General features: G+C 43.0%; 2 protein-coding genes across 2 annotated transcripts in view; both read left to right on the top strand.

Annotated features, from left to right (window-relative positions):
• SNX18 (sorting nexin 18) overlaps positions 1-24,081 on the top strand; it is a 96,823-nt gene that overhangs the window by 45,747 nt on the left and 26,995 nt on the right. The window lies entirely within an intron of this gene.
• LOC128782526 (uncharacterized) lies at positions 1,946-6,410 on the top strand. The gene is made up of 3 exons (XM_053932920.1): positions 1,946-2,319; positions 3,175-5,418; positions 5,684-6,410. The coding sequence occupies exons 1-2, from the start codon at positions 1,946-1,948 to the stop codon at positions 5,093-5,095; spliced, it is 2,295 nt and encodes a 764-aa protein (XP_053788895.1). The 3' UTR covers positions 5,096-5,418; positions 5,684-6,410.

Genomic DNA, 24,081 nt, shown 5'->3' with positions numbered 1-24,081 from the left:
GCTCCGGGACGGTGTTATCTGCGGACGGACGGACAGCGAGACAGAGCTCTCCTTTGCTTTTTTCTAGTTAGTTTTAGCTAGCTGAGGCAGAGAAGTTCCCTGGACTGTGGTTTTTTTTCCCTTTCTCTGGACCTGCTCTGGACTGAACACCAGAAGAGCATCAGCAGCTCACATCTGTGGCCCAGCGGGCCGGGCCTGGGCCGCGGCATTGCCAGCGCTGGAAGGACTGGTCAGAGACTGAGTGAGCTGAGCTGCAGCCCAGGGGGATTTGCTCTGAATTTGTCTCTCTTGGAGTGGCAAGAAGTCCTATTGTTTAATATTGTCTAAGTTCTCTTGTGTAATAAACAGGTTTTTTCCACTTTTTTCCTCCAGAGGTATTTTCTCCCGAACCGGCTGGGGGGAGGGGCCAATTGACTCTGCTTTCCTAAAGGACCCCTTTTGTGGGGGGGAGGGGAATTCTTTCTCCAGACTTGCCCTGAACCAGGACAAATACATTATTTTGGCGCCCAACGTGGGGCTCGAGAAAGTGGAAAAAACCTTTATTCCTCTACTGATTGCATGCTGGTTGTGTTTGTTTTGTAGTGGGCTAAAGCACCCAGTAGCCATGTTGCTTACATCCATAATGTCTCTTGGGGTGGAGGCCTTCATGTGGTTCTGGTCACTAGGCCTTTTTGAGGTTTTAGTACTTTTCTGGTCACTAGGATTGTCCCTTACACGTGGTTTTTACAGTAGAAGAGCACAGATTAAAATAGCTATTGTGCTGGCCTTGGCAATAGTGATTTATAAGGCGCTTGTAAAGATACTGGATTCTGTTCGAAATATGTATGCTTTATGGTTTTTTCACCCTACCCTGCATCCTAGTTCCAGTAGGATGTTCTGGGAGTTTATTAGTAATTGCACCTGGTTTGTTAGAGGAGGAGCAGAGGATGAGGTTTTCCAACCCCTCCTTTCCTTCTTCTCTTTTGAATCTGTTATGTCATTTTTTGGGAATGTTCAGTCTCCCCTGAATGTTAAAGAGACCCTCTTTCTGGTATTTATTCTGGGAAACTCCCTGGGAAACTTCCTTTATACAGCCTGCAGTTTCTCTAGAGTGAAGGCTGAAAAATCCAGAGGGACTGATGAAACCCCTCATCCAGATGTGAAAAATCCAAAGTGGTGTGGAGAATGGGAGAAAATAGGCCAGACCCTGAAGGAATTTTCTGACCCTGTAGAGTGGGATTTTCCAAGTGAACAAATTCAGAACCCAGATGAGGTAGGGAAATACCTGAAAGAGAAGTGCCATGATGACTCTAAGGAGAAAAGGATCATTGCAATAAGCTGGGCTCTGGCTTATGCTTATCGCACACTGCTAGATACTGTAGGCCAGCAGACAGAAGCAGGGGGGCAGGGAGATAAACCAGCAGCAATCCCAGTCACTCAGTCCGCAGCCAACCCCCCAGTTACTCAGGCTGTAGCTAAACCAGACAGTGAACCTAAACCACTGGCAGTTGCTGCGGGAAAGAAGAGAAGCAAAACTGACCGGCCAGGGACTGATGATGATGATCCAGGAGAAGGACCCTCAAAGCTAATTACTGACCCAAAAGCCGAAGTTAAGGCAACTGATGCAGGATCAGAAGCCACTACTGAGTCCTATTCCCTGAAGGACCTTCGTGGCCTAAGGAAGGATTACACTCGACGACCTGATGAGTCTATAATTAGTTGGTTGGTCCGTCTTTGGGATGCTGCAGGGGAGGCTACAATTCTGGATGGTAGCGAAGCGAGACATTTGGGATCCCTGTCACATGATCCTGCCATTGATCAAGGAATGATGAGGGGGGCTAATCCTCGCAGCCTCTGGGCACGGGTTCTGGACAGTGTAGCACAAAGATACTTGTGTGCAGATGATCTTTATATGCAGCAAACCCAGTGGAAGACTATAGAGCAAGGAATTCAACGCTTGAGGGAAATGGCAGTGGTAGAGATTGTCTTCTCGGATGATCTAGATACTGTAAATCCAGACTTGGTACCATGTACATCTGTGATGTGGCGAAAACTTGTAAGACTTGGGCCAGATGAATATGCTTCTGCTGTAGCAATAATGAAGCAAGATGACGGTGGGGAGACTGTGCTTGATATGACAAAGAAGCTCCGAGCATATGCAGATGCTGTACATGGCCCAACACACCTGAGAATTGCAGCAGTAGAAGCACAAGTGCAGAAACTAGGAAAAAATATAGAGAACAAGATAGAGGAGATTAAAGAGGACCTTCTTAAAATTTCTGCAGTACAGATCAGAGGTCCTGGTACCCAACGCAGACGTCCCTCAGATAGGGAGAGGAGGTACACCTCACGAGCTGAGCTGTGGTTCTTCCTGCGCGATTGTGGAGAAAATATGAGGAAATGGGATGCGAAACCTACTGCTGATCTGGCACAGCGGGTGCGTGAATTGAAGGGAAGCAAGACTCCGAGAGGAATTTTCACCAAAAGGGAAGCAGCTCCAGTGACCCATAACCAAACTGCCATATATGATGATGATGACAATATTTTCGATCCCCTTGAAGGAACCTCCAAGACATATGCCCCAGGAAAGAAGGATAACCAGGCTTAGAGGGGCCCTGCCTCTAGCCAGGTAGAGGCTAGGGAAAACCGTATTTTCTGGACGGTGTGGATTCGTTGGCCTGGCACATCAGAACCACAAGAATATAAAGCTTTGGTCGACACTGGTGCGCAGTGCACATTAATCCCATCAAACTATGTGGGGACAGAACCTGTTTCTATTGCTGGTGTGACAGGGGGATCACGGGACTTTACTTCAGTGGAAGCTGAGATCAGCCTGACTGGAAATGAGTGGAAGAAACAGTCTATTGTAACTGGCCCAGAGGCCCCATGTATTTTAGGCATAGACTTCCTCCAAAGTGGGTATTTCAAAGACCTAAAGGGACTCAGGTGGGCATTTGGAATAGCAGCTGTAGAGACAGGGGGCATCAAGCAATTGAATAGCTTACCTGGACTATCGGAAAACCCATCTGCAGTAGGACTTTTGAAGGTAGAAGAGCAACGAGTGCCAATTGCGACCTCAACAGTGCATCGCCGGCAGTACCGAACGAATCGAGATGCCGTGATCCCCATCCACAAAATGATCCGTGAGCTGGAGAGCCAAGGGGTGGTTAGCAGAACCCATTCACCTTTCAACAGCCCCATCTGGCCTGTGCATAAATCCGAAGGAGAATGGAGATTGACAGTGGACTACCGTGCCCTAAATGAGGTGACTCCACCGCTGAGCGCTGCTGTGCCGGACATGCTGGAACTCCAGTACGAGCTGGAGTCCAAGGCAGCAAAGTGGTATGCCACTATTGATATTGCCAATGCGTTTTTCTCCATTCCTCTGGCAGCAGAATGCAGGCCTCAGTTTGCTTTCACCTGGAGGGGCGTGCAGTACACCTGGAACCGACTGCCCCAGGGGTGGAAACACAGCCCCACCATCTGCCATGGACTGATCCAGGCTGCACTGGAAAAGGGTGAGGCTCCAGAACACCTGCAGTACATTGATGACATCATTGTGTGGGGGAAAACAGCAGCAGAGGTATTTGAGAAAGGGGAGAAAATCATCCAGATTCTCCTGAAAGCTGGTTTTGCCATCAAGAAGAGCAAGGTCAAAGGACCTGCTCGAGAGATCCAGTTCCTGGGAGTGAAGTGGCAAGATGGACGGCGTCAGATTCCTACAGATATCATTAACAAGATCACAGCGATGTCTCCACCAACCAGCAAGAAGGAAACACAAGCTTTCTTAGGCGCCATAGGTTTTTGGAGAATGCACATTCCTGAGTATAGCCAGATCGTGAGCCCTCTCTACCTGGTCACTCGCAAGAAGAATGATTTCCACTGGGGCCCTGAGCAGCAACAAGCCTTCACCCAGATCAAGCAGGAGATTGCCCATGCAGTAGCCCTTGGCCCAGTCAGGACAGGACCAGATGTGAAGAATGTGCTTTACTCTGCAGCTGGGAACCGTGGTTTGTCCTGGAGCCTTTGGCAGAAAGTGCCTGGTGAGACTCGCGGCCGACCACTGGGATTTTGGAGTCGAAGCTATAGGGGGTCTGAAGCCAACTATACTCCAACAGAGAAGGAAATTTTAGCAGCCTATGAAGGAGTTCAGGCCGCCTCGGAGGTGATCGGTACAGAAGCGCAACTCCTCCTGGCACCCCGACTACCGGTGCTGGGGTGGATGTTCAAAGCAAAGATTCCCTCCACCCACCATGCCACCAGTGCCACATGGAGCAAGTGGATTGCCCTTATTACGCAGCGCGCCCGGATTGGAAAATTGAATCGCCCTGGGATTTTGGAGATAATTACAAACTGGCCTGAAGGTGAAAACTTTAGTCTTGCAGATGAAGAGGAGGAAGTGGCACATGCTGAAGAAGCGCCACCATATAACCAACTGCCAGCAGAAGAAACACACTATGCTCTTTTCACTGATGGCTCTTGCCGCATTGTAGGAATGAAACAGAAGTGGAAAGCAGCCGTATGGAGTCCCACACGACGAGTTGCGGAAGCTACTGAAGGGGAAGGTGGATCGAGTCAATTTGCTGAACTCAAAGCGGTTCAACTGGCCCTGGACATTGCTGAAAGGGAGAAGTGGCCAAAACTCTACCTCTACACTGATTCATGGATGGTAGCCAATGCTCTGTGGGGGTGGCTGGAGAGGTGGAAGAAAGCTAACTGGCAGCGTAGAGGAAAACCAATTTGGGCTGCTGATGAGTGGAAAAACATTGCCACCAGGGTAGAGAAGCTACTGGTGAAAGTTCGTCATGTAGATGCCCATGTCCCCAAGAGCAGAGCCAATGAGGAACACCAAAACAACCAGCAAGTAGATCGGGCTGCAAAGATAGGGGTATCAAAGATAGACTTGGATTGGCAACACAAAGGGGAATTGTTCTTGGCACGATGGGCCCATGATGCCTCAGGCCATCAGGGTAGAGATGCCACTTTTAAGTGGGCACGAGATCGAGGGGTGGATCTAACCATGGACAGTATATCTCAGGTAATCCACGACTGTGAGACATGTGCTACCATCAAACAGGCCAAGCGGGTAAAGCCCCTGTGGTATGGTGGGCGGTAGTCCAAGTACAAGTATGGGGAGGCCTGGCAGATTGACTACATCACACTGCCCCAGACACGCCACGGCAAGCGTTATGTGCTCACAATGGTAGAAGCCACCACGGGATGGTTGGAAACCTATCCTGTGCCTCATGCTACGGCCCGTAACACCATCCTAGGCCTTGAAAAGCAAATTCTTTGGAGGCATGGTACCCCTGAGAGGATTGAGTCCGACAATGGAACTCATTTCAAGAACAGCCTTATCAACACTTGGGCTAGGGAACATGGTATTGAGTGGGTGTACCATATTCCCTACCATGCACCAGCTGCAGGAAAAGTAGAGAGGTACAATGGATTGTTGAAAACCACACTGAAAGCATTGGGTGGGGGATCTCTCAAGAATTGGGAACAGAATCTGGCAAAAGCCACCTGGTTAGTTAACACCCGAGGCTCTACCAGTCGATGGGGCCCTGCCCAGTCTCAGCTTTTGAATATAGTAGATGGAGACAAAGTCCCAGTAGTGCATGTTAGAGGTTTGTTAGGAAAAACAGTGTGGATCAATTCTGCCTCAAGTACAGACAAACCCATTCGTGGGATTGTCTTTGCTCAGGGACCAGGTTGTACATGGTGGATAATGCAGAGAGATGGAAGAACACGATGTGTACCTCAGGGAGATCTGATTGTTGGGTGAGAACTATGTATAAATATCACTGTTTGCTGAATACTGCTGCCATTGTCTGTGTATAGTTGTATATTAGATGTATAATGTATCTATTTATAGGGTTTGAATATATATATTAGTTTTAGTAGTAAGCTGACGATATGGGGATAAGGGGTGGAATGTCCTAGGGTGGCTGTATGATGCCTTTATCCCCAATCGTCTGCCCTGTTTATGTTGAAGTCTTGTTCCAAGAGTGAAAGGAGGAGGGAAGAAGCTCAGGGTTTGTTTTCAAAAACTCACTCCCTCCTCCACATTCCTGCTCCGGGACGGTGTTATCTGCGGACGGACGGACAGCGAGACAGAGCTCTCCTTTGCTTTTTTCTAGTTAGTTTTAGCTAGCTGAGGCAGAGAAGTTCCCTGGACTGTGGTTTTTTTTCCCTTTCTCTGGACCTGCTCTGGACTGAACACCAGAAGAGCATCAGCAGCTCACATCTGTGGCCCAGCGGGCCGGGCCTGGGCCGCGGCATTGCCAGCGCTGGAAGGACTGGTCAGAGACTGAGTGAGCTGAGCTGCAGCCCAGGGGGATTTGCTCTGAATTTGTCTCTCTTGGAGTGGCAAGAAGTCCTATTGTTTAATATTGTCTAAGTTCTCTTGTGTAATAAACAGGTTTTTTCCACTTTTTTCCTCCAGAGGTATTTTCTCCCGAACCGGCTGGGGGGAGGGGCCAATTGACTCTGCTTTCCTAAAGGACCCCTTTTGTGGGGGGGAGGGGAATTCTTTCTCCAGACTTGCCCTGAACCAGGACACTAAGTCACCACTGGGTATGTTGGAGCCTTGCTGTCCTGGGGGTGACTGGACATATTCCTGCCCATGGGAAGCAGGGAAGTAATTGTGCAGCTTTTGCTTTCCCTGTTAAACTGTCTGTATCTTAACCCAGGAGTTCATTCAGTTTTACTCTTCCTGTCCTCCCACCCACCTCACTTGTGAGCAAGTGTCTAGGTGGGGCTGAGTTACCAGCTGGGGTTCAAATATGGCATCCTTCACAAGGACTGTTTCAGAAGGAGAGAAAATAGGATAAGGCTTTATTACATTTCTTTGCCTGTTAAAATGTTATTGAGATTGTATCAAAAGGCTGAGATTCTACAGTGGATGAATCCAAAGGATTTCATGCAGAAGAAAGATAAGACACACAGTGTTGAAGCCCCACATGGAAACTGTCATTATTTTGGAAAAATAGAGCTTTACACTGTGTCTCCAATTGAGCAGCTGCTTATGAAGAATTTTACTTCTTCCCTGCCACATGTGTAATACTGACAAGATATCTATGCTTTAATCTGGCATTGGCTTTCCATTCTGATTTCCCTTCTTTCCACATTTAAGTGGAATTTCCCCTCCAACAGGAAATCAGCAGAAAACCTCTCAGCAGCTGGAAAAAATAATAGAAGAAGAGTACTAGAAAATTTGAATGTATGGAAGAATAGACTGTCCTTGTACCTATTAACAAAAACTGACCGTGCAATAGTCTTTACATCCCATTTCTGCAACATAAGTAGGGCATGGATAATACAACCACAGCCATACAAAGTATGGAAATTCCAGTTCAGAAAAGTGTTTCATATTTTGTAGCATGACTTTATTTTAAGCTGGATAAAAGCCAAAAAAATCAGTTTTCTTCTGAATAAAATTCCAAAGCATTTTCCAGGCTGTTTGGTTTCAATATAATATACTTTCTTGAAAGCTGTTCCAAAACATGAAGAAGTTACATTTTTTCCATTTTTAAACAGTTCTTGTTTCCTCTGTTCTCTTTATAAACCATTTTGTTGCAATTGTACATTTCAGAGAGATGTTATTCCATGAAGTTGCTCCAGCAAGCTATAAGCAGATATTTTGCCTCTCTTCTCATTGCTCCAGATTACCCCAAAATGTAGTTCTCTGCATTTAAGGGGCGGGTGGGGGGAGGGAGGGGGGGAGAAAGTATTCATTCATATAATTATTTTAATATTTTTGAAGTAAATCTAATATAGTATATTTGAATGTTCTGGATGGCTGAACTAGAAATTTATATTTCTGCCACACAATGAAGCTGCTGCCTTGACAGCCCTGGAGGCAGGAAGATGAGAACAGCCATTGAATGCTGCCAGTTGGGCTCAGCACATCCAGTCTCCAACCAGAAATAAAGGAGCAAATCCCCACCACAGCTGCAAGAGCCCCATGTGGTGCAGAGGATTTGGACCCTCTCCATGCCACAGCAGACAGCAGTTCCATAGACACTGAGGTGTGATGCTGAGCAGTATGCAGCTGGTAGGAATTATTTAAGGACAATTTAGCAAATTAGACTAATGACTCACATGAATTCACTCACAGTGGTTGGTGTAGCTGGAGGGCCAGAACACGGTTTTACCCACTGGAGTGGGAATCCCAGACTAGCAACCAGATAAAATGGCATGGTGCTTTACAAAGGGTTCCTGTCAGAGGGCTCACAGGGGCAAGCAGAGAGACTTGAACAGGCAGGTTTGACAGGATTGGCACCCATGATGACGATACCTGTTGCTAGTACAATGTTGACAGATTTCCACTTGCCAGTGTGGTTAGATCTATGGGTGTTTCATCATTCACACCTTTGACATTTGGCTTGCGTTGATGGAAGAATAGAAAATAAGTTAATCCCTAAAAGTATTTCAAAACAATAAAACATAAAACCAGAGTAGGTGTATCCCATTTCTAATCAAAATGTGCCTTGCCTTTAGGTAGGGAATGCTCTAAATGACTAAAGAGCACAAGTCCATACCATCTCCGGTTCCCAGCAGCATGGCTGGCTAAGGCAAGAGCAGCTGATTGCTGGATGCAAACGTTTTGTTACCAGAACATCTTCCCACATTACAACGATAAGCATGTAATCTACTTAGCGATTTCAGTTATCTCATACAGGATTTTAGATGGGCTGGGCTGTAGGAAGACTGTGACCCAGCTAAGTGTTTACTTTAGCCTGTTTGACAGATTGCACGTTCCTGTGAGGTAATCCAGTTGGAGTAAAATCCAGCTGGCTCAAATCCTTCTCTACTAATTAATTCAGTTAATATGTAAAATGAGTAAGGTGAGATGGAGTAATGCTAGGGAAAAAAAAAAAAAAAACAAGGGAAAAATGGGGTTCAATACCAGTGATAACAGAATTAGCTAAATAACACTCGCTCACTGACAGGTTTTATTCTGTTTGTAGAACTCACTTGCTTTTACAAAATTGCCTAAGCAATAAATAAATATTTCTCCTGAGAACTTGGACTTTGGTAGGAAAGAGCACCATCTTGTAAATGGAACAAAATTAGCCAGTTACTATTGTTTGCTCCCAGAGAGCAGCCAGGCTATGCTGGCTGGCAGGAAGCCCAGGGGCCAGCCCCATTTTCACTCTGTGCTGTCGGGTTTGCCCACCCCTTGCAGGTCACATAGGTGTGTTGAACCATGGCTGCAACACATGAGGCTGTTGTTTGACCCTGAATGATTTCCTATTTCCCCCATTATGCTCCAAATCAAAAGTAAGAGTCATTTCACATCATCATTTGTCCTGAAGAAAGGACTATGCTGAGAAGAAACAAATTTTCAAAAACAGAGTGTCAAGCTTTGGTTTGCAAGTCCATGCCTTTTCAAACCTAGGTTCACGGTTGCATCACAGTTCACTCCTCAAACAATTCCACAATATGCCATGCTGAGCTGGAAGCTGCCTGAAATTACTGCACTGAAATCAATGAGAAAAACAATGTAGCTGAAATTCCAGCACTCCCCCGGGCTTAAGTGTTTGGTCCAAGATTCATTTGTAATGCTGCAGCTGCTAAAGAAACAAGAACTCTTCAGAAGTATAGCATTTAATGCAGAACTAATTTTTTATGTGGAGAGATTTGCTCCAAGGCAGCATATGGGTTGACAACCGGACCTTGCCTTAGAAAAGTTTGCCCCTCCAACAATTAATTCAGTAGGAGATAAAAGAAATTGTTCTGGCATTCTTTTTCTTGAGCTTATTCAATATTTTCCCTTTGAAAATAAGCTATTTTTAAAATAAATTTAAATATATACCAATATGTTACACATTAGACACAGGACTCAAAGGAATTGTAAGTTCGACAGTGACACGTAATTGGAGGGCAAAGAGGCCCTGAAGAGAGATCTCAACAATTAGAGGAAATGGCCATTACCAACTAATTAAGTTCAATAGGGAAAAGTGCCAGATTCTGCACTTTGGATGGGGCAGCCCTGGATGTACAGACAGAGTGGGGAATGAGAGGCTGGACAGCAGTGCCATGGAAGGGGCCCTGGGGTTCTGGTCCATGGCAAGCTGAACATGAGCCAGCAGTGCCCTGGCAGCCAGGAGGGCCAAGGGTGTCCTGTGGGCATCAGGGACAGCATCACAGCCAGGCAAGGGAGGGGATTGTCCTGCTCTGCTCTGCTCTGGGGCAGCCTCACCTCGAGTGCTGGGGGCACTTTTGGGTGTAAAAAATGTAAAAAAGATATTTTAACTACTAGAAAGAGCCCAAAGGAGGGCAACAAAGATGGAGAAGGGCCTTGAGGGGAAGCCATAGGAGGAGCAGGTGAGGTCATTTGGTCTGTTGAGCCTGGAGAAGAAGAGACCGAGGAGGGACCTCATTGCAGTTCCAAGTTCCTGGGAAGGGGAAGAGGAGGGGCAGGCACTGATATCTGTGTGACTGGTGACAGAAGCCAAGGGAATGGCCTGAAGCTGAGCTGGGGGAGGTTTAGGTCGGATATCAGGAAAAGTTTCTTCACCCACTGGGTTTTTGGACACTGGAACAAGCTTCCCAGGGAAGTGGTCACAGCACCAAGCCAGACAGAGTTCAAGAAGTGTTTGGACAATGCTCTCAGGCACAGGTGTGACTCGGGATGTTCTGTATAGGGCCAGGATGCAATGATCTTTGAGGGTGACTTCCAACTTGGCATACCCTACAATTTTAAGACATTTCAGCTGATGAGAAATAAGGACAGCACAGTCCATTGCTACACCTAGTTGAGAACTAATGCATGTCTTCAACCAAGTAGCCACAGTCCCTACTCATTCACTTCTCCTACTGTCTTCCAAAACCAGAATCCTCCAGTCCCTCTCCTGCTGATACTGTTATCAGAAGTAAAATATAAGCATGTGAGCCTGATACTGTTATGCACATCTTCATCTGGACCTGCTGACACTTCATGCACCCTTTATCAGGAAACCTGGCTGAATTGGCTGGGGGAAAGAAGAGACAGATGGTCATCTGGGACTAGTAGACCTCCTACCCCTGCTGTTACTGGTTCAGCCCCTCTGAAACCACCTTCCCTCCGTCACAGCTCCTGGCACAGCCCTACGGCTCTGTGCAGAGCAAATTACACAACTGCAGCACCACTGCCAGCTCAACACCCTAGATTTAACCTGCCAAACACACCTGGCAGTGGAGAGAAAACAGATGTGATTAAAATCAAGCCATCACTCTCCTCATCCTGCCTCACTTTCCTCCTTAAATTGTCTCTGCACCAAAGATGACAAAATATTGGCCAGTATTAGACAGCTGGCATGCATAATCCATCCAATTTATTTTGCAGTCTGGTTCTTTATGTCTACAGGACCAAAATGAAGATAGAGCCATGATATATGCTAAACATACACTGCCTCCACCTAGCCACAACAATGTCACAGTGACATGTGCTTTAGCTTTTGTTAGCAGCACGTGCATCTGGGGCTGAAGGGGTGGGTTTCCTTCAGACGTGTGTCAAAGCATGTCACCACACCTCCACTGCCTTGGTTACCCACAAAAATGGGCTCAAACTTGAATAGGCCATAATCATATCTATCTAATCATATAGTTGTATAATCTAATCTACTCTGCCTTGTGCCCTTCTGACTTTTGGGCCCATTCACTTCACATAATTTCAGAGGAGGAAAAAAAGACCTTCAGCTCCTTATTACGGGCTTGTATGGAGCCATTTACTGAGCATCTCAGTACTGCTGCACTATGAACAAAGAGGGATTAATTAATGGGCTGAGAATATGGCCATGAACAAAACAGCAGTGTGATTTTGGAAACACTGTCAACAAGGAAAAAAACACAAATAATCAAGAGAAACCTTTTCCTGATGTGAGGCATTTATTCACATCTTAAAAATACCAGGGTTTTGAATTTATAATACAAAATGTTTGCCCTTGACAGGCAAGCTGAGAAGGCTGTCCTTTCAACTTAACCATGTGGGAATGAGGGTGGCAGAGGTCTTCAGTGGTCCCATCACTCTCCTTTATGGTCTCTGTTTTAAGAAGAGATGGAGGGAGAACCAAATACAGCTGAGAGAATTGTTCCAAGATCCATAGTCTCCAGAAGTTAGTTGAGAAAAACTGTAACAGCACAACCAGCATCATTAGACTTTACATTTACCACATCTTTTCTGTTTTCTGAAATTCCCATGTTGTTCAATAAGTTCCCCACTAAGAATTCTAGCAAGGGAATACAGGATATCCTAATGGTAAATATATAAGCTGTGAATGTAACCAAAAAGAAATATCATATTTTACTACAGTACATATAAAATGAGTTTGACATTCAAATTTTACAGCCCTCAAGCATAATTTTTTATACAAGAAGCAATGAAATAGGTACCTATAAAGACTCTGAACTGGAAACTTCCCTTGTAACTATTCCTTTTAATTGGGAATAGGTTTGCTAGAAATAATATTAAATACCAAAAAGAATGAAAAGCAGGGACCCAAGAAATTAACAAATTTCTGCTGTATAGCAACTAAATCCATACAGTAGCTTTGCCAAGATATAGCCTACTCTAAGATATTACTGTGTTATCCAGTAATATGTTTCTAATGCCCACAGAGTGAGAATTGTGCTATTTACTCACAAAGTTATTTATTACACACCATAACAATTCTTAGTGTTATGGGAAATATTTGTGTGCATCTGACAAGACTTTCATTTATTACAATACTCAGTAAAACTTTTCAAGATTCAACATAACTGAGTTACTTCAATATGAATATGACAAAAAGTTACTTATAGACCTTCACAGATTTAAAAGACTTCAAAAGAATATTTCAAGTTCAAGAAGTAAGAAAGAAAAAAGGTGAAAATTTGAATATATTATTAACTATAAGAATTCTATCATTTATAAAAATGACCTTACAAAAAATTAAAAGATCTATCTAAAATGCAACCTAGCTAATATCAAAGTCATATTACTAGTTCATAATTAAGAAAAGAACTGGCATACTCAGTAGGTTCACATTCAGCCAGACAATATCAGCATGCTATGTCACTTCCCTTTAGTAACAGCCTCATTACTCTCTGTGACAGTTAATTACATTAACTCCCATCTTTCATAATGTTTTTATAGAAGAAGCCAAGTTTAAAGATAGACTTTGCTATTTTTATATATCTAAAGATAGGCATTTTTTTTGTAAAAACAATTTTTATTTTCTGTTCTAGTTCTGGGTAAGGTTTGACCTATCACATCAATTTTATGGCCTTTTCACTATTGAATGAACTATTAACCCCTTGTTTGCTTCCTCAACCATACTTACTAAACCATCATGAATAATAGATGTTAAGCAAAAAATAAGACTTCATGTGTGTGACTAACTTGGCTGAAAACATCCATATAGTAATCTCATTAAAAATACTAAAAGGTTTAGGTAATTGCAGAGTTGGCTTGAGATCTAGAACTAAAAAATTAGTCATAGATTTATGAAAATACTCCACCACTCCTTGGGAAAACACAGAAAAAGCACATGATTTTTATTTAAAATATTTTCAATCCCTGCCCTTTTCCTACACAAGACTACAATGTTTTTAGCATCAGAACAAGTCTTCTTAGGTCCTACAGCTTGTATTTTTCCTGAATATAATTTATAATTTCCCCTGTGACCATCTCTCCGGACCAGGCAGCTCCTGTTCCTTTGTGTCAATCATTCCAATGTCAAACATTATAACCACTGCAATTCTTCAGTTTATGACCTTCAGTTATGACCTGAGGGGCAGCCTCAAGTCAGCTTCAGCTCTCCAGCTATTAATTTACTAAAACATGTGCTCACATGTTAAAGCCTTCAAAATCTTCTGGATATTTTACTGGAGAAAATTTGGATAATAGTAATAAAACTAGCTGCTGTTTCAAGATACAAGGGCTACCCATTTCAAAATTTGCCCCTTTCACTTTTGTACAGGACTTTTTGCTGCTGGCCATGGAAGCAGAGCTCGAGCTGGGGCGAGGAAGCCCCATAGAGTAGTTGGCACCACCTGTCACAGCAGGGGAGATGTGGCTTCTTCTACACTGAGGTTCGAAATGGTAGTCACAGTAAGCAATTCTGTCACAAGAACAGAGAGGGAGAGAGAGAAAGCCCATCAGAATTTATGGCTAACACTGATTTTAAAGAATAAGACACATACAGTGTGTTTTGTACATATGTAATTTTCATAAGTGCAACTAAATCAGGTGTTTTGCCATTATGCCTCTATCAGGTTAATATATAAGAAGTAAATATCCTTGTCTGTGCAATAGGTTAAAAATATTGTAGATTTACTTTGTTGATAATGTGTTCTGTAAGCAACACCTGAGACTAGAAGGCATCTCTGGCAATTGTCCTGTCCAACCCCTTGCTCTAGGCAAGGTCACAGGCTGTCCAGGACCCTGTTCTGACAGGCTTTGAGTGCCTCCAAAGGTGGAGACTCCACAACATCTCTTAGTAATTTGTTTTAGGTTTGACCACCTTCAGGTTAAAACAGTTATTTTCTTGTATTTAAATTGAAACTCATGCATTTTAGTTCCACGCTGTTGCTTCTTGTCTTTCACTGAGCTTCACTGAGAAGAGCCAGGAATCCAGCTCCTTGATTCCCCCATCAGTTTTTTAAACACATTCATAAAATCCTTCTTGAGTATTCTCTTCTCCAAGCTGAACAGCCCCAGCTCTTGCCTTGTTCAACAGACGTTCTAGTTCTTTAATCACCTTCATGGCCCTTTGCTGGACTCCCTCCTGCAGGTAGGTTCATGCCTTTCTCATACTCAGGAGCCCTAAGGTGCACACAGCACTCCAGACATGACCTCTTACCAAACTCTGGTCTACAGCAAGAACTGTATTCTTCAAACAGTTCCAGTTCGCTTGAAAAGGTCAGTCTGAATGGAAGGATTTTGTGTTATTAAACTGATTTTAAGTATCAGAGCTGCAAAAACAAACCACATAAGCCCTTGGACATTGTTACAAGATGAGTCAAAGGCTATGCCTATCTTCCAAATGCAGGAGGCCAGGCGTCAGTCTGAGGCTGCTGGTGTGATTGATTGTGCTGATTAGCCGCTGGCTCACAGCTCTGCGCAGGCTCCTCCTGCCAGCTCCCTCCACAGCAGGGCTTGGACATGAGCAGGGAGGTGGCTGACTGCAATGACCACTCCCAAAAGACGAGTAAAGCAGGGCTTGAGAGACACCAAACAACTGTGTTAGCTCTTCAGCAGGGAATTCTATTGTTCAAGAACCACTGGCATTACAATTCATAGCACTGCTGGAATAGTTGTTCACATCCAGTCTTTGCCAGTTTCAATTTGGAAGTAGAGGGGAAGCTTAAAAACAGCCAAAGCGATGTTACAAAATCTGTTATGAGCTACGAAATACACCTGAGAGGGAAAGAGTAGAGAAGATTATGCTTCTTAGTCTAGACATGGTTATCATAACTCACATCTAGGATCTTACCATCTACTCAAGGAGATTAAATTTTAATGAATTGCTAATTGCTAGTGACTGGTTTATAACTGATAATATTTATTTTCAAAGGAAAATTAAAATTAGATTTATCATTATTCCTTTTCATATGCATGTGCACTTACTCACATGTTTAGGATAAAATCATCTAGACCTGAGATATTTTTAGAACAATGTGTCTTAAGAATGTATGACAGGCATGGCATATAGCTTCTAAAAGATCCTTCAGCCAGCTCTTGATTTTTCAAGATGTTAATTGATATTGAAAGGCTGGAATCAAAATAATGGTGTTGTAACTCCATCCACAAGATACAATATTTGCAAATTCCATTTTCTGACTATGCTTTCAGATAGTAGCTGAGTTCTGGTCCATCCCATGCCCCAAAGAAAACCATTGCTTTCTACCATTGCATTTAGAAAGGCTGGAAGAAACGTTAACAACATCAGGACTCTGAAAATACAGCAGGTATGAAGTGAATTAAACAGGGAATATTCTGGTGAACATTAATGTTGGTGAGGAAAGGAAGTGAGAAACCTTCTTCCTGATCCCTGCTGGGAGGGAGGGGATATTTTTGTAACTAAAACCCACGGTTTACAGAACTGCCATTTCTTTTAAGCCAACTGCTGTATGAGTCAACAATTTGAAGGCTCAAGTTTCAAAGAGTACCACTGTTAGTAAGCTCCTTATCCAAAGGAACTGTGATTTTGAATCTTCAAAGACTCAGAACACAGATTCAACACAGAGAAACATTTAGTGGCATTTCAAAGAAAGTTTAGGACCTCACTATGTTGTAAATGCATGTAGAAAAAACAGGAAGGGCAGTGCTTCCCAGCTTGGCAGTTTTCAAGATAACAAGTACATTCTAAGTGGAGATTGCCATGAATAAACATCTTTTCTACATCTAGAGAAGCAACTGCTTACAGCTCGGCCCAGCCCAGCAGCCAGTAGATTGATTGAATCAATCTTTCTTTCTGTATTGTACCTCTACCCTTTCAGAGGAGACAGTGGGGCACCATTCAGGCTGGCAGTATTTCCCTTCTGTTTTTCACTTCTTTGCATTCCAGAACACAACTGCAAGCTCCTGCTTTAAATACATTCCACCCAATCAGCAATCACTAAGAACACATCAATATCATCCTGTGGATAGCCAGCCAAAACAATTCACACATCAATCAGTCCTCTCAAAATCATGGCGTCTTAATCATCTCCAGTTCAAGGGCCATGAAGAGGAGGAGGCATGGGCATCCTTCCAACAAAGAGAAAGGTCACTCTGTGAGACTGTGCCTGTTGCATCATTTGGCCAGCAAGGACCAAAAATGTGAGTGGGTCCAGCTATCAGAAGTTCAGTTTCCATTCAGAAGGAAAGTTCTCTGAATTGTTTGCATTCATAAGCAGCATTATTTTAGAAAACATAGAATCATAGAATATTAGGAGTGGGAAGGGACTTTAAATATCATCTAGCTCCAACTCCCCCCTTTCATGGGGGACCCATGCTTCCCATTAGACCACATTGCTCAACTCCTCATCCAACCTGGCCTTGTCACTGCAAGGGATGGGGCATCCACAGCTTCTCTGGGTAACTCGTTCCAGTGTCTCATTACCCTCACAGTAAAGAATTTATTCCTGTATTTAGCCTAAATTTCCCCACTTTCAGTTTGTGTCCATTTCTCCATGTTCTATCCTCAAATGACCTAAATCCCAAGACAACACTCACCACATGGTGTTAAAAATGAACTGTCGGCTGGCTCAGGGAGCTAAGCAAACACATACATTTGCAGTGAAACTTTGCATTAGATGTACCCAGCCAGTAAAAAGGCTCCGATGATTTCATTTTTAAAAGGACACAGACACTCACAACAAGCACATACACAAAATTTATAACCGGAGCATCTGAAGAGCAACAAATGCCAAGGAAATAGAGAATTTGAGATAAATTTCTATGACCCAGTAATGAAGGAGGTTTAGGAAAGAGCAATAGGAAATGAAAAATAAAGATGAGGGGGTACAGTGAAAATGAAGAGATTTTGCAAGAATGAGAGCTGAAATCCTGCCTTTCCTGCAGGCCAGAGGACTTAGGTCATTGACTCCAGCTGAGCCAAGAAGTTCATTGAAGGAGCACTGTTAGGAGTCCAGGCAAGGCTTAATGTAAAACTGAAAGACTTAGTATGTTAAAAGCCCCGAGGAGAGAAAAAGTATTTTAAGACAGAGCAAAGTTCAGCTGTGCTGAGGTTTTTGGGACTAAGAATATAAAAAACTATTACTGACTTCATCTCTATAATCTGCGGACACACTAGAAGGAGCTGAGAAAAATGATCCCTGTAGCCTTTTGTTTTCCTGGGAACAACACCTAACCATTGTGTGTTAACCTAGAATGAAGGGAAAGGCTGTGATTTGTATATTTCTGAAGAGCAGGTTGGTGGTTACAAAGGGGTGAACTGGGGGATTAGACCAAGGGTAAAACTGACGTGTGTCACTGGGAGTAACACCACTGGCATTGGTGAAGGGCTGGAGTGTCATGAGCAGCTGTGGCCAATGCACTTGATTTATGGATGATGAAGAGCACTGGCACATTTTTGTGCAGCCACCAATCTGCAGAGGAAGGAAAGAAATTTCAGAAGGATTTTATACTGAGTAATAAATGTCTTTCACAGATTTACGAACAACAACAAAAAATCAAACAAAATCACTGGAAAGCCTGGGTAACATAGCAAACTTGAAAAGTTTCTCGTGTGAGCATTTTATATATTTTCTTTCAGTGTGATGATTTCTGCTGAATCTTTGACCTTTATTTTGCTATTTCTCAGAAAAGAGATGAGGATTTTGCACTATTTTGCAAATCAGCCACCAAGGATTTTGAAAACATTTTGAAAGTTTCCTTTCCTTTCCTTTCCTTTCCTTTCCTTTCCTTTCCTTTCCTTTCCTTTCCTTTCCTTTCCTTTCCTTTCCTTTCCTTTCCTTTCCTTTCCTTTCCTTTCCTTTCCTTTCCTTTCCTTTCCTTTCCTTTCCTTTCCCTTTCCTTTCCTTTCCTTTCCTTTCCTTTCCTTTCCTTTCCTTTCCTTTCCTTTCCTTTCCTTTCCTTTCCTTTCCTCTCCTTTCCTCTCCTTTCCTCTCCTTTCCTCTCCTTCCCTTTCCTTCCCTTTCCTTCCCTTTCCTTCCCTTTCCTTCCCTTTCCTTCCCTTTCCTTCCCTTTCCCTTTCCTTTCCCTTTCCTTTCCCTTTCCCTTTCCTTTCCCTTTCCTTTCCTTTCCTTTCCTTTCCTTTCCTTTCCAGGAGGAGAAAAGAAAACTCTAATAATCTACTTGAACTATGTGGAGTAAGATAACATCAGAAGGAAGTTATAATTCATCATATTCCTACACTCCTAAAAAGAGTCAAAACAAGTAAAAAGGACAATGACTTACAACAAGATGCCAGTGAGAAACATGTTTGAGCAATAGGAAGATCTGATAAAAAAAAATGTTCAAAGTATTACACAGATATAATAAGATAATAATAAAAATGACAGCAAAAGCAGAAAAACTTCTCTATAATAATATAAATTATTTACCAGCCATATACATTATCCCTTTTGTTAGATTCACATATTGTTTGTGGTGTAATTTCTTACTTCAAAAATTTTATGACACATAACAAATCTTGTGCTACTTATCAGACAGATTACATGTACTGTGATTATTTTTTTAATTCTCATGTCAGAATTTTACAACAGATTATTTTCTACTCTATTGATCACAGTATTCCTGATTCTCTATGGAAAATTTTGAAGTTACTGTGGTTTGGCTTCAAGTAAAAAAGTGGGGGGGTTATGACATCTATAAAACATTTTCCTTTCTGTTTAACATAAAGTTTTACTGGAAGTTGCACTGAAGGAAAAATTTGCCAAGCTAAGATAGGTGGCTGGCATATGATCTATGCATAAATTGAGGAAGAAAGATTGTTCCTTCTGTGAAAGGTGTAGCTCAAAGAAGAAATTTTAAGAGTTTCAGGAAATCTCAGAGCTTTATAAAGAACCTGCTATAAACCATTCGACATCTGACATGACTAAAAACAGCATTTTCCCTTTTCTGCCTGTACTCTATCTTTTGTTCTTGGAGCCTCCTCTGTGCAGACTTTGTCAGAGCAGCCCACCAGACGTGTCTTGGTAGGCAGTGGTGGGGTAACCCAAAAGCTACAGCCAGGCTAGGACTTGGGACAGACTTAACTGGAACTGAGTTTGGAAGAAGGCTTAGGGGGAAAGAGAGCTTACCAGTGCAGCCTTACTTCTGGGGTGGGAGGGGCTGCAGAATGACAGTGTGTGTGATCCAGGAACTAAGGGTCTGGATTAAGTGAAAGTTAAACAAAATGTCTGAAAAATGCACACTGCATCCAGTTTGGGACAGGGAGCATTGTTTGTTTCTCATCACTATCTTCTTTCTAGCTCTTAGAAGCACAGCAACCTCAAAAAGAGGTTTCTTTCATACTTTCAAGTATTACAAGTTAATTTAAATGCATTAGAATATTCCGAATGTTACATTGTAATTGTAAACCCAATGTGCAAATATAATTACAGTAACACCACCAATATAGAGACAACTTGTCTCCAAAAGCACTAACAACTGTATATTAAAATAAGAGGCTTTTAAATCCAGCATGAGCAGTTGAAAACAAGTATCCCTACCGCTTCTCCCCCTCTTCCAACCCATGGTGACCGTGCAATGCCCATCCTTTTTCTTCCTGCTCTTGCTCTAATGACCTCCAGCAGTTTGCTGGCTTTCTAATAAAAGAGCCTTTCCTGGGTCTTGAGGAGACCTGCTTGTTCCATGAATATCTCTCAGGCTTGGCACTGCCTTGCTGTGACCCAAAAAGGCCTTTACCACTGCTGCGGTAGATCCTGGGTTACCCCAGCTGAGCATGCCCAGGTCTCAAAGCATGCTTTGCTTCCTCATCATGATTTTATCTGAGTCTATGAAGTAGAGCTAAAACTGGGCAAAGAGAGCAGCCAGATGCCCTGCTGCTCAGCTGCACCTTCTTAATGAAAGTTACCACATATTACACACACATAAAAACATAAATGGTATTTCATTTATTCTGTTTATTCTGAAGTGTCGTGTACTTCCAGTATGCTAAGTCCCAAAGAAAATGATAGGGCTGGAACCATACAACCCTGACAGCAAGCTCAAACCAAGAAAAAATAAAATTAATGACAGCAACAACAATAAACAAAACAAAACAAAACAGCCACTCACTTACTACTCTGAGAATATTTCTGAAAGAAATGGTTGCATCATACTGTGTACTTGGTCATAATTTTCAAAGAAGGATATTTACACAAGCATCCTGAAAACTAAATCATTTTGGAAAAATTAAGGCTGTAGAGAGTCCCTCCCTGTACTCCACAGGGTGCAACTACACATTTATCTACTCAATCTAATTAAACACATGTAAGAGCAGTGTTGCAGAGCCTGCATTTAGTCTGTATTTACATACAGCTCAAAAGCCTTTCCTTGTGCCTCCTGGCTGTTTGAGGCTATGGACCCATGAGCAGCAGGACTAGTGTTGCAGGTTGATGGTTAGGGAAGGGCTTGTTGCACCCTCCCTGATCCTAACCCAAGGCTCTGGCACTCCTTGGACCTTTCCATAAGTTGATTAAACCATCCAAAGGGGTTTTGTTTCTATATTAAAGTGGTAAACTACCTTAAACTATGTTTCAGACATAAGTTGCTGTACTAGCACTGGTTTTTATTGTCCCTCCATCTTAAATATCTTTCTGTAAACCTTTTGAGTTTAGATATTGCATCAGCAGTTTTTTGCTCTATTTACCAATAGAGCAGCTCTTTGGCACTGGCAGGGGACCAGGATGAGATCAGATTTGTACAGTAACAAAAACTGATAGAATTTAGAAGGTGATTCAACAGTGGCAACTGTATAACCACTGATGGGGACAGACTGCATGCAAAGGCAGCTGTACCATAAGAGTCAGGAGATTCATTTTCTTGTTCTTTGACATACCCATGTTTCAGCTCTTTATGTACCACCATTTCTACAGGAGATTATTTCAGAACAAGTGCTCTGACTGGAACTAACCATGTGTGACTGATCCTGCCCCATTCAGGACTTAACTGAAAAATACTTTCTACTGTAAGGGGTGATGTGAAATCTGACTTCAAATTGTCCTCTACCCAGATACATACCATGAAAAGAATTCTACAATTAAGGTCTTGTCTTTGTTTTTCTCTGGATGGTACTGCTTTGGCTACTTTTTAGGGTCCAGCTTTAACTATACCATTCACAGTTCCAGTAAAAACTCCCACCATGGCTCAGAGTCATTTGCATCCCCTACCTCTGCTAGCCCAACAGGCAAGCACAGTGCTGATATTGCACATTGCACTTCCTAGCAGCCTTGTGATTTCAGTTTTATTTTTTCCTTTTTCAGGAACTTTTTTTTTCAATGGTTTGAGATACTCCAATCCCTCCAAACCCCCAATTTCTCTAGAAGCCAAGGTGGGCACACTGTCAGTAGGTATGTACGGGCCTCCAGATATTTTCAACCGAAGTCCAAGCAGTGGATTGAGCCTTGAAGCTGGCAGCAGGCAGAACAGTGTGACTCACTGTGAAAGGGCAGGAGCATGAGGGCAGTTTAAAATAGTTTGTTTCTCTCAAGACTGTTTCTTTCCTGAGGTCAGCTGTGATTTCAATCTGAAAAAAACATGTGAACAGATCTTGTTCAGTTCGGACTCTGTGTTTGCGTACTGCATGTTTATTTGCTACTTCTCTCTCTCCCAGGCTATATGTTTTCCTATAATTTTCCTGGATCTTTCCTTTTCCTCCATCCTCTGTTTCCTTTTAGGCCTATGCTGGGGCAATGAGAGCGTCTGTATTTCTGGAGATGTGACCCAGCTGCATCCCAAGACTGTACCCAGACAAGATAAAGGTGTGTCCTCCCTCTTACCCCAGAAGGAAATTATGCTGTGGTCTCTCAGGTGAACCCATGGGGGCTCCAGCAAGGATAAGGACTGCAGGGTTTGCTGTATGGACCTAAGTTCTTGCTGGCCAGAATGTTTTCTGACTACAGAAGGAAGTGGCTTCTGTATGTGTCACTGTGTCTGTTCTGAAATATTTTCCCATAGAGCCCATGCCTCCTCCTCTTCCTGGCCCTTTAATTGGTAGTTCAGCTTGAGTTAAATGTTAGATTTTCTGTTTAATGAATTGGATATAACTAAAAAAAGAATCCACTGTAAACAAGGTTGAGAAACAGTGCCTTAAAGTTTGTTACTGCATTTATAGAAGTCAGTCGAGCATACACTGGTAAAATAATAACTGTTTGGTCTGTACATAATCTTCTTGTTATGGATTACATCAGCGCTTGCCAACATACAATTAAAGTACCTGACACACCACAGATAAAATTCTGCCAAAGGCCTCTCCCAGCTTTATTTTACCTAGTGTTTCACACTGATCTAACTACAAAATGTTCAAACTGCAGCACAATCAGTATAAGTGCTTCCCATGCTGGCTGGGTTAAAACCAGTTCAGTCTGCAATATACTTGGCTGAAACCCAGAAAGGTTTTTAGGCAATTGCACTGTAAACTGTGGCATAGAGGTTAGCTTTCAGTGAAGAGCAGGGCTACAGCAAGGTGAAGGACTTTGGGGAAGCAGGGGATGTTAATCCATAGGTAATTTCTCTCCACTGGAAGCAGTGACTGGTAACTAGCTAAAACCTGGGCAGAGGCTCAAGATGGAGAGAGGAAATAGTGCCAGGAGTTTTCAGTCAGGATTACAGAGCACACCAAACACAAAGCATTGTGGGTCTGGTGAGGTGAAACATCTGCCTCCTTGCATTGCTGTCCTGTGGCCAAGCATGTGATGGCTGGACATGCTCCCCTCTCAGTAAACCACCCCACTGCCTCAAGCATGGTCCTTTAAGCCTTCAGGAGCAGACATCAGGGCCCTGGACACTTCAGTTTTCCTGAAAATCAAGAATGCTAATAGGAGGAGAAGGGAACATGTCTTTTCCCCTGTCCAATCTGTTTCATGGCAAAAAGCACCCCTCTGATTATTTGTAGATCAAGTAAGTGGGTTTATGACTCGTAATGATGAGTTGATGTGTAGCAGTGCTCTGCTCATCCTTCCCTGGATTGGTCTTAATTTCTGGCACCTTAGTAACTTCTTGTTCCTACCGGCCTGGGCCTCTAGTGGGACTTGATTAAGGGCTTATAGTTGAATTGGTGAACAGGAAGAGGATCTTCTGTGTAATGGAAGTTAAGCGTTGCAGGGCTTAGCTGAGTCAGGGCTAGCTCCAGAGGAAGTCAGTGAGATCAGTTCTTCCAGGGTCAGTAAAAAAGTGAGAAGGGAGAGAAGAACCAGGCCCACACTTTTTATGGATCTTTTCCTTTTGGCTGGATCTGTTAATGCCAGCAAAATGTGGGGTACTTCAAAAAAACAAAGCCACTATTGTCAACATTATTTAAGGGATAGCAGAAGCCAGGGCAGGAGATTACCATTAAGCAATATCCTATCTTGAAAGACACTGCATAAAAAGGCAGTCATGATATTGATCCTGGCTTTCTTTCAAACCTTTAAAAATGTTGCAAATTCTGACATTATAAGTGTTGTTCTATGATGTGAGGGAAAGGAGAATTAGAAGTGACCTTT

This window comes from Vidua chalybeata, chromosome Z, assembly GCF_026979565.1.
Source record: "Vidua chalybeata isolate OUT-0048 chromosome Z, bVidCha1 merged haplotype, whole genome shotgun sequence".
Taxonomy (NCBI): domain Eukaryota; kingdom Metazoa; phylum Chordata; class Aves; order Passeriformes; family Viduidae; genus Vidua; species Vidua chalybeata.
This window is presented reverse-complemented; position numbering and strand designations above follow the sequence as displayed.

Bases quoted from the DNA above. Each gene is read 5' to 3' on its own strand.
- LOC128782526 (XM_053932920.1), top strand. From the start codon at position 1,946: ATGGCAGTGGTAGAGATTGTCTTCTCGGATGATCTAGATACTGTAAAT. The intron at 2,320-3,174 runs GTACACCTCACG...ACCTTTCAACAG, and splicing joins CCCTCAGATAGGGAGAGGAG to CCCCATCTGGCCTGTGCATA.